We start from the raw sequence: 17662 nt of genomic DNA on the forward strand, positions 1-17662 counted from the left end.
TCTCATTTTTGGCATGGGTAAGGCAAGCAAAACAGAATTGGCTAAGGAAAAATACCCTCTCTACTACCCCCTACCATTCTAACGAATCTGCATGAAAACTACAAGTTTAGGCCTTGTAGATCACCCAGCGATCTTTCAATATCAAAAAATGCATTTCTTTAAAACTATTAATGTAATCCACCTTGTGATTTTAGTATCTTAATTCAAAGTAATGGCCTCTTTACAAATCACTCTTCTATAATTATTATAGAGAAAACAGGTGACAAACATATTTATTCCTTCCTAGTTTGACATTTAACTTTTGTTAAATTGCTATTAATTTCCATTCTTGGTGGCTTCCAAGGAAATGTTTACATTAACCTGAACAGTTGCCTCCCAATTTTTTAAAGATCACACAAACGCAAATAATGATAATTATTTTTCATTTAGGAATACAGAAGCATTGGGCTAAGTCAATCTTTTTTTTTTTTTTTTTTTTTTTTTAGATTTTTACCTATTTATTCATGAGAGACAGAGAGAGAGAGGCAGAGGCAGAGGGAGAAGTAGGCTCCCTGCCAAGTAGGGAGCCTGATATGGGACTCCATCTGAGGACCCTGGGATCATGACCTGAGCCAAAGGCAGATGACTTACCATCTGAGCCGCCCAGGCACCCCATTTTTTAAAAAAAGATTTCATTTATTTGAGAGAGAGAGAGAGAGAGCATGCATGCCTGAGTGGAGGGAAGGGCAAGAGAGAGAGGGAAAGAGAATCCTAAGCAGACTCTGTGCTGAGTGCAGAGCTGTTGTGGGGCTCAATGTCACAATGCTGAGATTATGACCTGGGCCGAAATCAAGAATCACATGCTTAATTAATTGATCCACCCAGGTGCCCCTGGGCTAAGTCAATCATAACCCCAAATACTCTGTATAGGGCCCTAGCTCTTCATTCATTCATTCATTTATCTATCTAGCCACCCATTTCTCCATTCCTTGTAACTTCCCTTCTCCACTCTTCTTTCCAATTCCTATAGGCAACCATTCCAGATGTTTAGTGTATATTATTTTGTTTACTGTGTAAGTATAAAATGTATGCATTTTGTATACAATGATACACTTGTATAAGTGCTCTCAGGTTGTAGATCTCATTCACTCTGTTTCTTTATTCCCTGAACAAGGTCTTGCTGTGTCTACATCTAATCCGTGGGACTTCATGGTGGACACCGCCCGTGTCTGGCACCCACTGCCAGCACCTGCCTCTGCGGATGCCGGCCATGGTGAACAGTCTTGCATGTGGCCCCTCATGGACCTGAGAAGGATCTGTTGGATCACAGGAGATACGGACATTTATGGTGAAGAAGTACTGTCCACTGCTCCCCAGACTGCTGCCTATGCTAGTCTACAGGTGCACGAGGTTTCCCACAGGCCTACGCAGGCACTCACACTTGGCATGGAAATGAGAATATTTGTACGGTACACCACGGTGAAAGATAAGGAAAACAGGCCACGGATTCTGACAACCTTGGGCCCTCCAGCCTCCCTGAGGCGGAATGTCAGCTCACATCACAAGGCATTTCTCCGTGTCACAACCCAGATGAGGAATGTCGGAGTGGGATCCCCTCCCCATGGCAACTATCCTCTGAAAAAAATGACTCAAGTGGCAGGATTGTGTGGAACGAGGGAGAGCTGCTGGTTCAGTGTCATGGGGAATCTCTTTTGTAATCACTCTTCCACCAGAACAGTAGGTATTGCTGATCATTCTGCCGCAGTCCGGGGAGCAAAGGTTGCCTCTTTCCATTTAAGGACAGAGCGAATGAGGCCAGAACGGGTCCAGACCTCACAGCCAAGGGTCTGGGGAATTAAGTGGAACTCAGGACTGCTTGACTGCAAACCACGATCTCCTATGCTTTCCTGGAAAATATTTCAAGAACAAGAGGCAGAAACAAAGGCTGCACTAGAAATAAAGGCTAAAGAGATTAGCCTTGCTTCTTTGGGGGAACATGGAAGAGCCTGGCTAAGGGCTCCATGACCCGCCTGCCCTGTGAATGCTGCTGATTCCAACAAGAGCACAGGTCCCTTTCTTTTGTTTTGTTACCTTGGGTTTTTAGGAATTTGGGTATGGCAGTTGAGATACAAACTGATAAACTTTATTTGGAAACATCTGATGATCTGAGAACCATTGAGCTTACTTTGTTAGTTGTGTGTGTGTGTGTTTTGTTTTCCTTTAGAAGTGTAAATTGAGTGACTAATGTGTTTTCACAGTCTGTGGGCTGAGGTTGACAAAGGGAGTAAAATAGGCATCTTTTCCATTCCTGAATAATGACAAGAAGGAAAATATCCCCCAGAGTTTATTTTTTAGAGGACTCTAAAAAGATAAAACAAAAAACAAAAAACCCAGCTTATGGGGTAGGATGATCAATAGTTCAACAGATGATATCTTCATTGATTCATAGGAAATAGAATAGTTGTTGCAGTCTGGAATGAGAATTTTCAGGATTTCCATATATACTGAGTTCTAGAAGAGGGAGAAATATTTGCTCATATGCTTCTCTAGAAATGAAAATAATATACTAACCAGGCAGACAGCTGATCTGTGCATGTTTGGCCTGCATTTTGTAATTTCTGACAACACCATGAGCTGAGGACAGGGAAGGACTGACACAACCAACTGTTTGTCCAACCCGGGGGGTCACCCAAGGCATAATGAGTAGTCCTCTGACCTTCCAGAAAAGCCTTTCCTCCATCTTTCCACCTGGGTTTTGCGTTTGCTGTGTGAGGTCCAATACATCATGGAAAAGAGACTTAGGGCATTAGTGAGAGACATAGAAATACAGACAGTGTACCAAAATAGTGACTCCAACAGTTATAATTACATGTACATAATTTAGACACAGTTAATGATGGTCTTTCATTTACATATTTAGAAAGACTATAGATAGCATAATGTTTGGATGTGATGAAGTACGATGATATCAGAAAATACATGCCTGCATCTATATAGATACACACATTTAAGACGAGAAGCCAATTAACACCTATGACATATCACAATAATGATATATTTTTGGGCCTTTTTTAAAAGTTAAATTCTATTTACAATTTTCTTTATTCTTATTTTAGAGAAAGAGACAGAGAGAGCACACACACACACACACACACAAGCAGTGGGAGGGGCAGGGTGGGGAGAGGGATAGAGAATCTCAAGCAAACTCCCCTCTGAGAGCATGGAGCCTGACACAGGCCTTGATCCCATGACCCTGAGATCACAACCAGAGCCAAAACCAAGAGTCAGCCAGTTAAACTACCCAGGCACCCCAAAAGTTACATTCTACTTAAAAACCCAACTAAATAAGAAATTGGTTCTTGTCTGTGTGTTCATAGCAATTGCCAGTTTTTTGCCTCTCACATATCTCCCATTGCGTACCAAGATGACAGATTCATCCTGGATTTTCCACTAGTCACATGTCTGCCTCTTATTACTGCACCAGGCCTCATTTAATTAATAAAAGAAGTCACAAAATTAAATATGAGGAAAGAATGCATCATTCAATGTGTTCATCACTCTACAATGGAAAATAACCAAGGTTTGCCTTTAACCATACTATGTGGTTACAGTATTAAAGTCGGTGCATGGGTGGCAGTGGACAGCCCCCTTCTCTCTGAAAGCCTCCACAGAGCCCACCGGAGTGGATTTTTTTTTTTAAGATTTTATTTATTTATTTGACATACAGAGATCACAAGGCAGAGAGGCAGGCAGAGAGAGAGGAGGAAGCAGGCTCCCCCGCCGAGTGGAGAGCTTGATGCGGAGCTTGATTTCAGGACCCTGAGATTATGCGAAGGCAAGAGGCTTGAACCCACTGAGCCACCCAGGCGCCCCTGGAGTGGATTCTTGGTTCTCCTAAGTCTTGCTTCAGTTGTTTGGTTCTACCCTATCATCAAGGTTGACTGGGCCAGAGGTGAATTCTGAGCAAAGAAGGAACAGTGAGTGTCTCTCTCCCAGAAAGTGGACATTTTGATCTAGAAATGTTTGAGGCAGCAAGCACTCTATGGAGAAAGTCTCTGAAGGTGTTCTTGTTCAGCAAGGTCCCCAGAGACACCCTGCTTCTGCCCTCCCAAGGCCTGGTGCCCCTCTTCCGTGCACTGAGGAGATCCTCCAGAGTTCTCCCATAGTGCCTCAACCCCTTGGTTTTTGGCTTAAACTCTTTCTCTCTCTCGCTTTTCTTTTTCTTTCTTTTGTTTTTTGTTTTGTTTTGTTTGGGTTTGGGTTTTTTTGGTCACTTGTAACCAGAGAAAAACTGAATTTAACATAAAAAGATATACATGTCTAACAGGATGTTACTTCAGTGCTAACATGGGATTTATGGTTTCTGGTAAACTGAAGATCACCGGCTCATGTTCTGGCTAATTCTATCCTTGCTGGAGTACAAGAACTCAGAATAGCCACAACTGACATGCTTGGAATTTGAAGGTAAGTTAAAGCTGTGTGTTAGAAAATGATTTGAGGAATTTGCAGAAAAATGTGGGGCCTGTTAACTTAAACACTAAACTTTTTTTTCTTTCTTTTTTTTTTTTTTTGAGTAAAGAATGGCTGGAAAAAAAAAAGTGTCTGTTCGACTTCCTTTTAGAATCCCAACATCACACAAGAGACTATGAATTTCTCTAAAAGTTACCATTCAGTTTCTTATAACCAAATGAGAGACTTTTCTCTGGTTGAGCCCCAGATACAAATGCTCACGCTGACCTACTCAGGATGTAAAAGTCCTAAGTCATTAGACGGCAGTGAAATTTCAAAGAAAATGTAGAGAGCAGGAAATGGAGCTGAACTCTTAGCAACGCATGCAGATTACAGTAGCAGCCAGAGAGTGTGGTGTCCTCTTCCAGCACCTTCTCTGGGCTGGCTGATATGGTCTCATGGATCCAGTCAATGCTCAAAGAACTTCACAGGTGCATATTGTCTAATGTGAGGCAGGACAGCATCATTATACCCAGGGAGACTCCGGCTTCTCAAGTTCAGATGAAACCAGCAATCTTGGTTTTGTCTGACACTCAGGGTGTGTTCCCCATTAAACTAAAATCCTAGTAAACACCTGTGGTGTCTTCTTCATGATCACTATCATGAAAATGAACTGAATGGTTTTGCCCCTCCTTTTCTTCTGCAAACAGCAATATCTAGCTGTACCTAAAAATCTCCATCAAGGGCATGGGTGGAATTTGTCTGATCTTTTCTGTGCCCCAAAAGAAATGGCCTAAAACAGGGGGCTGTCTGGGGAAGACTAAATGTGTTGATTTGGTTAGAGTTCCAATCTGTACCTAACTAGAACATCCTTTTATTGATTCCTACCCCATCCACCAATTAATTAGTGTTCTTTATCCTTCAAGGAATTATTTACAAGAGAAGATACTAAAAGAATTCATATGGGGCACCTGGGTGGCTCAGTTGGTTAAGTATCTGCTTTTGGCTCAGGTCCAAAGAGACTTTTGGGATCAAGCCCCACATTCTGCTCCCTGCTCAGTGGGGAGTCAGCTTCTCCTACCCCTCCTCCCCAAAATAAATAAAAATTAAAAAAAAAAGAAAAATTCATAGGCTTACCTTTCCCTAAGGATGTCTTTTAAGACCAACTTCCCCTGCTAAATGAGAATTTCAAACATTTCCTAGAGGTCTCTCAGTGGTTCAGTGAATGAGTGTTCATGTGAACCCACAGTAACAACTCTCACCACGCTTTAACTCCCTGAGTGCCAAAACCTTGTCTAATTCATCTTTGCATCCATAACACCTACCATTATGTAAGCTCCAAAAACCTTGGCCAAATAAGCATATCTTATTTATCTTTCCTCTTCTAATTTCGTTCTCAGGAGGAGCAAGAGCCACATGGATTTGAACTTCAGGTGGAACACAAGTCTGACAAACTGCATGCACAGAGGAAAGAACTTCAGATACATCTTAATACATCTTTATTCAATCAAAGCAAAACAGTCAATACAAAGAGATTTCAAATGTAAAGTCTTCAGTCAAGTTGTAGAGATTAAGCAAAATGTATAAAAAGACCCCTCAAAAAACTCAGGGCTTTGCTCTTGGGATCAGATGAGTTGCCCTGAAAGCAAGCTCCGAGGGGGGATCCAGAGTGGGCTGGAAATTTGGGGGAAAGATTCATGTGAGATGTAGAGCCCATTCCGGCTGCAAAGACTGGGTGAGAGACAAAGCCACTCCCACCTCCACAGGGGTTCCTAAATAGTCATCACCCTACTCCTTTCAGTTGGATGATGAGTCAAACCAAAATTGTCATCAAAGCAGCTAGGCCTTTTTTTTGCCCCCCTCTGGATTTGTTTTTTTTTGGTTTTTGGTTTTTGGTTTTTTTTTTTTTTGTATCCAAAACATAACAGGGAAAATTAAAAAAACAAAAACCTCAGTAATAAAATAGTGCACTTAAAGGAGTCACTTATTTATAGTCTTTGGTAAGTGTCCACTAAAGGGTTAACTAAGCATCTCCCTAGCTGGAGTATATGGGGTGGGCGGTGTGGGATGGGGAGAGAAGGACTGATTTCATCCCTTATTTGCTCAAGCTTTTGCCCAGTCTGCCTCTGAAAATAACTTTACCTGGAGTTTAAGTGAAATAGGGGTCTAATAGAGCATCACGTGAGAGATTAGAACAGGGGAATAATAAGGAATAGGGAATAATAAGGAATTCAGAAACAAAAATCTAATGCAAAAAATGATGTTGAGGGACGCCTGGGTGGCTCAGTTGGTTAAGCAACTGCCTTCGGCTCAGGTCATGATCCCAGCGTCCTGGGATCGAGTCCCACATCGGGCTCCTTGCTCCGCAGGGAGCCTGCTTCTCCCTCTGCCTCTGCCTGCCACTCTGTCTGCCTGTGCTGGCTCTCGCTCCTCTCTCTCTGACAAATAAATAAATAAAATCTTTAAAAAAAAAAAAAAAAATGATGTTGAATTGTATGCTTTAAAATGGCTAATAGTTTTATGTTATATGAATTTTACCTCAATAAAAAAAGAACGGAGCAACCTTAATTTGCCATCTTAATTAGCGAAGGTCATGAAATTTGTTCATACTACTTTGTGTGTGTAGGTGTTGGACCAAGACTAAAGGTAATTTAGCCTTGTGAAGAAGTCCTGGACAGGGACTTGAATTTTGGTCCCAACTCAGTTTCATCTTGAGGAATTTTTTTTTTTTTAAGATTTTACTTATTTATTTGAGAGAGAGAAAGTGAGAGAGAGCATGAGAAGGGAGAAGGTCAGAGGGAGAAGCAGACTCCCTGTGGAGCTGGGAGCCTCATGCTGGAACTTGATCCCAGGACTCGCTCTTGGGACTTGATCCTGGGGCTCCAGGATCATTACCTGAGCCAAAGGCAGTTGCTTAACCAGCTGAACCACCCAGGTGCCCCATCTCGAGGAATATTTTTTTTTTAAGATTTTATTTATTTGTTTGTTTGTTTATTTATTTATTTATTTATTTGACAAAGAGAAATCACAAGTAGGCAGAGAGGCAGGCAGAGAGAGGAGGAAGCAGGCTCCCCACCTAGCAGAGAGCCCAATGTGGGGCTCTATCCCAGGACACTGGGATCATGACCTGAGCTGAAGGCAGAGGCTTAACCCATTGAGCCACCCAGGCACCCCTCAAGGAATCTTTACAAATTCTTTTCTAAACTACCAGAATTAGAATATGTGATCATCCAGGTCTCTTTCAAAAGCAAACTGCTTGATTTCAAAGCAAGAGGAATTTATGGCTTTATTTTTGTCCTTCAAAAGGGCTTCTTTTCCATGTGAGTTAAGTCTAAATGTCTAGGGAAGGGACAAAACCATTAAAACCCAAACAAATCATTTTCACCGGGTCTCTCCTCACCCGGGAACTCATTCATTGAAAAAAAAAAAAAATTTACCACCTTCCAGGACACAACTGTGAATGAAACCCAATCCCATCCACAAGAGGTAGGCAGTCTACTGACCATTTACAAATCATAACACAGCCAGGAAAGAGTCCTTAGTGATCAGAGCTGAGAAGGAAATGGATCAGAGCTGAGAAAGAACTGGATCAGAGGATGTGGCATGAGGGGCAGACCCACCAGCAAGGCAGAGAGCACAGGCAAAGCCTGAGCAAAGCCATAGGCAAAGCTTGTTCCGGTAGGAACAAGCCCCTTGGCACCCTTACCATCACCAGGTAGATGAGGCAACTTTGTGACATGCAGCTCCCACAGTCTTAGCTACCAAGAGAAAAGTCGTTACTCTACCAGGGAGGAAACAGGCAGACTTCTTCATCCAAGGACCAAGTTAAAGTCACCAGATAAATAACGAATTGATATAATGTGCTTCTTGATATAACGCACTGAGAATTCTGTGGAATTTCTACCACAAATGCCTAATCTCCATTTAACCGTAAGGAAACAAAACAAAACAAAAAATACAGAGGAACCGTTCCCCGCTGATTGGAACTAAAGAGACAGAAAACAGAATACGGCATTTGTTCTAGAATCTTCTCTTGCTATAAAGGACATGATGTAGGAAATTGGAAAGATCTGAATAAGATCTGTAGGTTAGGCAGTAATATTGTATCAATGTCAATTTCCTGACTTCGTGGTTATGTAAAGGAATGCTCTTATTTTTAGGAAGTACACACTAGAGTACTTAGGAATAAAGGGGCATCATATCTGCAACTTATTCTCAATTTAGAAAGAGTGTGTGTATATCTATTATTATACAGTATATTGTGTTATATTTTTACCTATATTATATATTATGTTATACTAGTACATACACAAATGCAAAAAAAGGGGTAAAACAAATGTGATAAAATGTTAACATTTGTGGAATCTGGGTGAAAGATATTTGGGGATTCTGTGATCTGTTGCTGAAACTTACTAGTAATTCTGATTTTATACCAAAATAAAAAATGAGAAAAAAAAAGTAGAGCCTCCCAATGCTAAAACATAAACTCAAATTTGTCTGAACATGTTTTTGATCATTGGCTATCGACCTCCTCTCTAGGTGACATATTAGATAAATAATAAATAATATTTGTAATAAGATGGGCCAGATTGGATTTGTTACTGCAGTATAACTTACATACTAGAAAACTGTCCTTTTAAATGTACAGTTCAGTGGTTTTTAGTTACACAACTATCACCACCAATTCCAAAACACTTTCATCTCCCCTAAAAAAAACCTGTTCATCAGCTGCCATTCCCCGTTCCCTCCTGTCCCCAATCTTTTGCCTGGCTCCTATTTTTTTTTTTTTTTTTCCGAGAGCGAGAGAGAAAGAAAGAGTGTGAACGTGTGGCAGGGAAGGGGCAGAAGCAGAGGAAGAGAGGCAATCTTAAGCAGGCTCCATGGCCAGTGCAGAGACCAACACAGGCTTGATCCCAAAACCCTGAGATCATGACCTGAGTCAAAATTAAGAATCAGATGCTTAACTGACGGAGCCATCCAGGTGCCCCTTGCAATGACTTTCTGTAACTAGATGTGCCTATTCTGGACACTGGACATTGGACATTTAAATTGAATCATATAGGGGCACCTGAGTGACTCAGTCGTTTGAGCATCCCACTCTTGATTTTGGCTCAAGTCAGGATCTCAGGGTCGTGAGCTCAAGCCCCAGGTCTGGCGCTGGGCTTAGTGTAGAACCTGCTCGAGATTCTCTCTTTCCCTCTCCCTCTGCCTCCTTCCCTCTCTCTCTCTCTAATAAAAAAAATTTTTTAATTAAAAAAATAAAAAAATAAATGGAATCATATAATAGCCTTTTGTGTCTGGCTTTTTTCATTTAGCCTAATGTTTTAAAGATTCACCCGTGTTGTAACATTTATCAGTACCTCATTCTTTTTAATTACTGAATCATATTTCATTGTATGGATATGCCACGTTTTAGCTATTCATCATTTAGTAGATATTTGGGATTTGGGTTATTATAAATAATGCTGTTGTGAACCTTTATGTAAAAATTATTTGTGTGGTCATAGGCTTTCAGTTCTTTTGGGGACATAACTAGGAGTGAAATTGCTGATACACTTATCATATTAGCTTGCAACAGCTACTGTAACAAAACACCAAAATACCACAGAAGGCATGGCTTAACCAACAGAAATGTATTTTCTCCTAGTGCTGGAGAATAGGAGGCCAAAATCAAGATGTTGGCAAGTTTGGTTTCTTCTGAGGCCTCTCTCCTTACCTTGAAGATGCATGCCCCAAGCAGAAAAACATAGTTTTCTCTTGAAAAAACAGTTTGCTTTTGATGACATAACTTCTAGGGCCATATGTTAAAAATTGGGGGAGAAGGGCGCCCGGGTGGCTCAGTGAGTTAAGCCTCTGCCTTCGGCTCAGGTCATGATCTCAGGGTCCTGGGATTAAGGCCCTCCTCGGGCTCTCTGCTCAGCGGGGAGCCTGCTTCCCTCTCCCTCTCTGCCTGCCTCTCTGCCTACTTGTGATCTCTCTCTCTGTCAAATAAATTAATAAAAAATCTTTTTAAAAAACTGGGGAGAGGCATAACGGAGGTGTATGTGCATAAGACAGAGAGTCCCTTTTGCCATTTGGTGTTTTATAAGAGCCTGGTGAATAAAAGATTTAAAGAATTTCAGAGGTTAAAAAAATTTTAAGTTAGTTTCATCAACATATACTCAATGCCTTTTGGAGTAGAGTTTCGCTCTTTTTGACAAAGTAAAAAGTATTTTGAAGAAATCTACATTTAATTTGTTATTTTTATGTTAAATAGAGTGATTTCTTTGGCCTAGCTTTTGTTTTTAAGATCTGTTTATTTGAGAGAGAGAGGGAGAGAGCGCACGCGCCTGCACACACACACAGGTGGGAGTCAGGGCAGAGGGAGAGGGAGAGAGAGAAACCCAAGCAGACTCCACTGTAAGCAGGGCTCAGTCCCATGACCCTGAGATCACAACCCCAAGATCACACCTGAGCCAAAACCAAGAGTCAGACCCTTAACCAACTGCGCCACCGCGGCGCCTCAGCCTTACTGTTTAAAAGGGAGCATCTGAGTCTATCACTCCTGGAAAGCCTGAAAGGGTTAATTAGACATGACTAAGGGCGTAGGTGGAGCACCTGAAAGAGCTGGGCGGGGCTGGCTGGCTTTCTGGTTCTGCTGGTCCTGGGGTCAGGTTGGGGACTAGAGGGTGCACAGCGCCAATCAATCCCAGAGAGTGTCAGTGAGAGAGGTGTGTCCAAAATGAATTAGAGTGAGCGAGTGTCCCCAGGCCAATAATAGAAGGTGCAGAGCCAGAGAAGATAAGGAATAGAGAACTTCCAAGAGGACAGAAGAACAGCAATTTCGGAGGCTTCAGTTATTGCCTAAAGTTGAGCTTTACATTATGCTAACAGAATATTGCTGAAGCAGGCTAGATGCTTTGGACTCTTACAGAACGGAGCGCATGGAAGGAAAAAGAAAGTTTAAAAAGAGAGTTTAGGTCAATGTCACAAAACATAGGACATGATTGACCAGAGGGAGCCAGGTGGCTCTGACAATCCCCCACCCCCCAAATTACATTCATTCTTTGGGAGAGCTAATTGAGTCAGCGCCTCCTAATAAGTTTTGGAAAATATTGTTTATGTGATTCTAAAACTCTTGAACTAGACTTGATGGCTGGTTTACAGGATCAAAGAAGTAAGGATATTGGGATGTTCGTATTTAAAGTACCTATTTTTTTGCTCTTAAACATCCTTGAAATTTTTCATCATCATCCTTAGTACTATGTGACTTTGGGTTTTTAAAAGGAACCGACCTCTATCTTATAAAAGTCCATATCCATAAAAAATACTTTTTAAGAGAAAGTGCTGTTTTTATTTTTTTTAGTTTGTAATCTCAATGCTTTCCAACCCCAAATGGGAATGCCTGCTGCATTATTCAAACCCACAATTCTTTGGTAAATGTATAATGACAAAAGACAAACAGCATCTTTAGGGCATGCCAAAACCTCCCAGGTATGTGTCAGACACTTTATTTTGGCAAATTGGGACTTGTATATTTCCATAATAAACAATGTGATTCTGTTTATTTCTCAACCACTCAAGGGAGGTGAAATTGTGTCCTTTCAAAACTCAAACAAAAGGGTGCCTGGGTGGCTCAGTTAAGCATTAGACTCTTGATTTCAGCTCAGGTCAAGATCTCAGGGTCGTGAGACCCAGCCCCTCATCAGGTTCCCTACTCAGCAGGGAGTCTGCTTCTCTCTGCCCCTCCCCCGATCGCAGGCTCTCTCTATCAAATAAATAAATCTTTTGGGTTTTTTTTTTTTTTTAAGATTTTATGTATTTATTTGTCATAGAGACAGAGAGAGTACAGGCAGGCAAAGTGGCAGGCAGAGGCAGAGGGAAAGGCAGGCTCCCGGTGGAGCAAGGAGCCCGATGTGAGACTCGATCCCAGTACACTGGAATCATGACCAGAGCGGAAGGCAGCCACTCAACCGACTGAGCCACCCAGGCATCCCTGAAATAAATGAATCTTATCAAAAACAGACTACTGAAGGTGCCTGGGTGGCTCAATCGTTAAGCGTCTGCCTTATGTTCAGGTCATGATCCCAGGGTCCTGGGATGGAGCCCCGTATCGGGTTTCCTTCTGCAGGGGGAGTCTGCTTCTCCCTCTCCCTCTCCTGCTGCTTGTGTTCCCTCTCTCACTGTCAAATAAATAAAATAAAATCGTAGGGAAAAAAAATAGACTACTGATTTTAAATGTGAGATATATTTTTCTGTTCTATAAATGTCAAGGATACCCAGAAAAGATTAGCAAACTATAGCTGGAATATATGAAATTTGTAATTCTGTCGATTTTTTAAAAAAATAATTCATGCTTGGGGCACTTGGGTGGCTCAGTCGTTTGGGTATGTACCTTCTGTTAGGTCATGATCCTGGGGTCCTGGGATCAAGACCCATTTCCAGCTCCCTGCTCAGCGGGGAGCCTGTTTTTCTCTCTCTCCCTCTGATGCTCCCCCTGCTTGTGCTCTCTCTCTCAAATAAATAAATAAAATCTTAAAAAATTTTTTAAAAATAAAGTTCATTCTTTATTTTTTTTTTAGGTTCAGGTAGCCAAAGGATGTATATTTTTTAGATTCAGATAGCCAAAGGATGCTTCTCTTTGGAGGTTAAACAAATTTCCTTTTGGGAAAAAAAATAAAGATGATCTATCGGGAGACCTAATTTTTTCCCTCTAAGAAGGCCAATTAAAAAAAAAAAAAAAAAGCCAGAGGGTGCCTGGGTGGCTCAGTGGGTTAAAGCCTCTGCCTTTGGCTCAGGCCTTGATCTCAGGGTCTTGGGATCAAGCCCCGCATCAGGCTTTCTGTTCAGCGGGAAGCCTGCTTCCGCTCCTCTCTCTCTGCCTGCCTCTCTGCCTACTTGTGATCTCCGTCTGTCAAATAAATAAATTAAAAAAAAAAAAAAAAGCCAGAATCACAAAGAAAACTACAACCATGTTTACAGGGATTCTTCTAGGACTCTAACTGGAAAGAACAGGTCTCCCTGAGGTTATTTTTCAATGGAATTTATATCCCATTAGGGATATCTCACCAGAGTAACATGCTGAGCACAAGCCAGGCAGGAATCTCACTGGCCATAAACATTTCAGAAATACACGTCTAAGCCAGCTTTGGCTGGGAGCCAAGGCAATACAGTAATCCACTTGGACAGCGGAGGAGGTAAAGTTGGGTCAGAGATAAGTCACCCCGGCTGAAGGCTCACGGGCTCACCTACCACCTGACAGAGCCAAGGCCCAGGGCCGCGTGGCGCAGGTGTCCTGGTTGTGCCAGCCTAAGGTTTAAATGCTCCATGACCCAGCCTTTGTTACGGTAATTGCACTCGGCCCCAAGACTTCACTTTTGCCAAAGTGAATACATCCCCTACGTTCGTGCATGACTGCTGAATTGAGCTGCTGAAAGAAAATCATTTTCTAAAAAAATTTTATTTTTGAAATTTTTTAAAAAAATTATTATTTTAATAAAATTTTCTCCTGGGTTTCATTTCATTTATTTGATAAATAATTATTGAGTGCTTCCTATGTGTTAGGGCTTCCCTTATGGTTAAGCCAAACAGAGGAAAGAGAGCTGCCAAGGTTTGCCCTTTTGAATTTCTTTCCAAGTGAGCAAACTCCCAAAGGAGTCGGCAGTTGAGAATTGATATTTTCTGTGGCGGCTACCAGCTGTGGGGGAAACAGAAGTGTCATAGATGACTGGTGACAGATGGAACCAATGGCTTGGGTTCAAACAAAAATGCAAATTTATGGACCAACTGCATACAAAGGCCAAATTACTTTAACTGGCTACACAATGTTTAAGGTATGAAGGAGTTCAAACGTATAATTTAGGTAAGCCCTTTGGAGTTGTCAAAATACTAGTTGATTTGAAAATCAAAATATTGCCATGATGAAATAGGTTAACTCTCTCTATATACTCCCTACCTCTAGTGCAGAAGCCCGGGAGCTTTCCATAGCAAATGACAGAGGGCAACTCAAAGTGGCCTGAGCATAGGAGAGTTTATTGGCTTGTGTAACTAGTAAATTCAGGGTAGGGCTTTCAGGATAACATATCCGGGTCTCAGATGAGCTCGTCAGAGTTCAACTCAAACCTTTTTTTTTTTTTTTGCACTGTTATGGACCTATTCTTTTCTATACAGGTGGGCCTTCTACACATGACAGGGAAATTATCAGACAATATCCCTCAGTTATCACCTGTCCTCCCCTCCATAATGCAAAAAGCAAAATAGCTCTAACTCTAAACCCCAGGAGGAATTTTCATTGGCCTGACTTGGATTGCGTGCCTTTGCCTACTAAAACCAGATAAATATGATATTAGGAATGTTTGGAATGTTCTGTGCCCATGGAGCAGGGTCCTGGTTGAGCAGCCCCACCCAAATCACACGATTACATTGCTGAGGGGAGAACCAATTCCCCAAAGGAAGAAGAGCTATGCAAACAACGACAAAAAACATTCTTGAAGACTTCCAGTCCTAAACTTGAAATCTGCCCTTACCTCTTGGTTCAGCAGTGTTCCACTGAATGTCTAATATGGTTACATTTCTGGCTTCGTGGTTCTTCAACTTTAGCTAGCATCAGAAACATCTGGAAGGCTTCTTAAAACACAGATCGTTGGGACCCATCCCAGAGTTGCTGACTCACAAGGTCTTTTTCTAAGTAATGCTGATGCTGCTGGTTGGAGGACCATACTTTGAGGACCACTGTTCTCGAGTTTTATTTCTTAAATTGTCGAAGAGCATCTTAACCAAATAAATACCATTCCTGGATATATTTCACAGGTAAAGATTTTCTAATGTTCAGGAACATAACATTCTGACACTGATTTACATTGTGGCCTTTGGCAAGTTACTTAACCACCCTGTCAATTTTTTCTTGTGTAAAATGGAAATAATGGCACTAACTTCATATGGTTCTTACAGAGATTAAATGAGTTAATATATATGATACACCACACTACATACACACACACTACATTACACATATATGATGTACTTCTAAGTACATCATATGCAAATAGAAGTGTTTGCAAGTATTTAAAGTGCTTCAAGAAACAGAGAGGGAAATCCTCCAAAGTATTTTATAGTGGAATCAAAATATCAGTATCAAACTCTAAAAAGGATTATGCATACCTATGTCACCGACGAATTAACCAACCATGAAAAGCCTAAAGAAATAAAATAGTAGCAAACAGAATCCAGCTGTACGTTCAAAGAAGACAATGGCAAAACCAAGTGGCTTTTATTCCAAGAATGGAAAGATGATTCAACTAAATCTACAAATATAGTTACTATAGCAATTGGTGTAAAGCAAAAAAATCATGTGGTCATTTCAAATGCTGGAAGGGTGATCATTATTGACTCCCAGTGAAATATTTTAGTAAAGTCAGAATAGATGGGTCGCAGACTTTGACATTTCTATTTGTGATTATCCGGTGTCAGCAGCCCATTATGGGGCTTGGAGTTTTGTGAATCTTGGTGGGATAAGCCAGTCACTTGATTTCCTCTCCCTGAGAACCACAGGGCAGACACCCACTAAACCTGATCAACCCGAGACCCTCACCTAGGACTCTGAGCCAGAAGTGGGTAATGAGAAGAAGCAGAGGGCAGTTAGAACTTTGTCTGCAGACAGCAGAGATGGTAGAATCTGCAGACAGCAGAGGGGGGCAAAGGCATCTCAACCTAACTAGTTTTGGGGAAAAATTTTGGCTACAATCAAGCTTCCCAGCTTTTTATCTTTTATAAGAGATAAAATTTGAATTTACTTTTAAGGATCAGTATGATTGTATTTTATAAAAGTGGTAGAATAACAATGTCAATAGAGAAAACAGAACGCATTACATTTTTTCTGATGACCTAAGGGATGAAAAGAGAAATGATGGGTAAAGACTAGAAGTCAAAGAAAATTGGCAAGACCATGACTGACATTTGCACAGAGACAATGGGTCATCACTTGGTAGGACTCGAATATCAGATGGGTCCTTGAACTAGATGATTTCAGGTCATTTGCAAGCCTGATATTTATTAAAGGATGCTTCCCATAGGCTATGCAAGGAATAAGCAAACCTCCCAAACTTCAATGATTCCCATTGAATCCGTAATTTCATGATTCCCAGCCTTTCTTGTTTTTATAGGTTGAGTTGGGATCTTTAGTCTTCCCAGAGATTCCATGAAAGATCAAATACTCTTGCGAAATTTTCTTCCAGTAAGTCACCCAGATTCTGTTTCTGATGGGAAAGAACCTTGAAACCATGAATTCTGACTAGTGCAAGATGAATATCTTCTTGACCTGATTTTGAGAGTGTCTATCTAAAGCCGAAAGCCCACATTATATTTAATGGTGAAACACCAGAAACCCCTGCATGCCAGCAATAAGCAAATGTGATCTCTTAAACTATCCACCGTAGAAATCTCTAGATTTTTAAAAAATTTTATGTGGAGGGTGACAGGGACGAACTTTTATACTGCCCAAACCTCGCAAACACAAATGTGGGCGAGGCAAGCCGAGTGGCCAGTAGAATGCCTCAATCCAGTCACGGAGAGATTTCCAGAAACCAGGCCAAAGGAGTTGTGGCAGGGGAAATTGATAATGTGTCTGAAAAAGCTTAACATGTTCATTCCCTCATTCAGCAGTTTACTTCTGGGGATTCAGCCTAAGAAAATAATCGGGCCTGGGAACAAAGACTTGTGTGTGAAAAGCAAGAAATCTGCACCTGGCTTCAACAGATGACAAGCAGTCTGTCCAAGTAGGAAACGGCTTTCTTTTTCTTCTCTTTTCCTTCCTCACTCCCCTTTACCTCATTTCTATGTTCTTCTCCGCCACCTTCCCCCCCCCCAGCCCCTCCAGTTCTTTTTCTTCTTCCTCCTCCCCTTTCTCCTCATCTTCCTCCCTCTTTTCCTCCTTTCTGTCTCTCTTAACTTCCTCAGACCTTCATATGCCTCCTGGTCGTAAGAGAGAAGGCACTGGGCCAGTCGAAAGGAGTAGGTGGGGGGAAAAAGAAGGCTTAGTGCTTCTGAGAACAGATACACTGAAGTAGGAAGAGAAAATAGAATCCTAAAGATATTTATAAAGAAAAAGGAGGGGCGCCTGAGTGGCTCAGTCGGTTAAGCCTCTGCCTTCAGCTCGGGTCAGGATCTCAGGATCCTGGGATCAAGCCCCGTGTGGGGCTCCCTGCTCAGTGGGGAGTCTGCTTCCTCCTCTTCCTCTGCTCCTTCCCCCTGCTTGTGA

General features: G+C 41.6%; 1 protein-coding gene across 1 annotated transcript; it reads left to right on the forward strand.

Moving 5' to 3' along the window:
- The first annotated feature begins 906 nt into the window (after positions 1 to 906).
- LOC123390832 lies at positions 907 to 2143 on the forward strand. Its single transcript, XM_045075666.1, has 2 exons — positions 907 to 1052; positions 1154 to 2143. The coding sequence occupies exon 2, from the start codon at positions 1189 to 1191 to the stop codon at positions 2002 to 2004; it is 816 nt and encodes a 271-aa protein (XP_044931601.1). The 5' UTR covers positions 907 to 1052; positions 1154 to 1188; the 3' UTR covers positions 2005 to 2143.
- Positions 2144 to 17662: the final 15519 nt, after the last annotated feature.

This window comes from Mustela putorius, unplaced genomic scaffold (assembly GCF_011764305.1).
Source record: "Mustela putorius furo isolate JIRA1106 unplaced genomic scaffold, ASM1176430v1.1 tig00000145_pilon_pilon_pilon, whole genome shotgun sequence".
Lineage (NCBI taxonomy): Eukaryota > Metazoa > Chordata > Mammalia > Carnivora > Mustelidae > Mustela > Mustela putorius.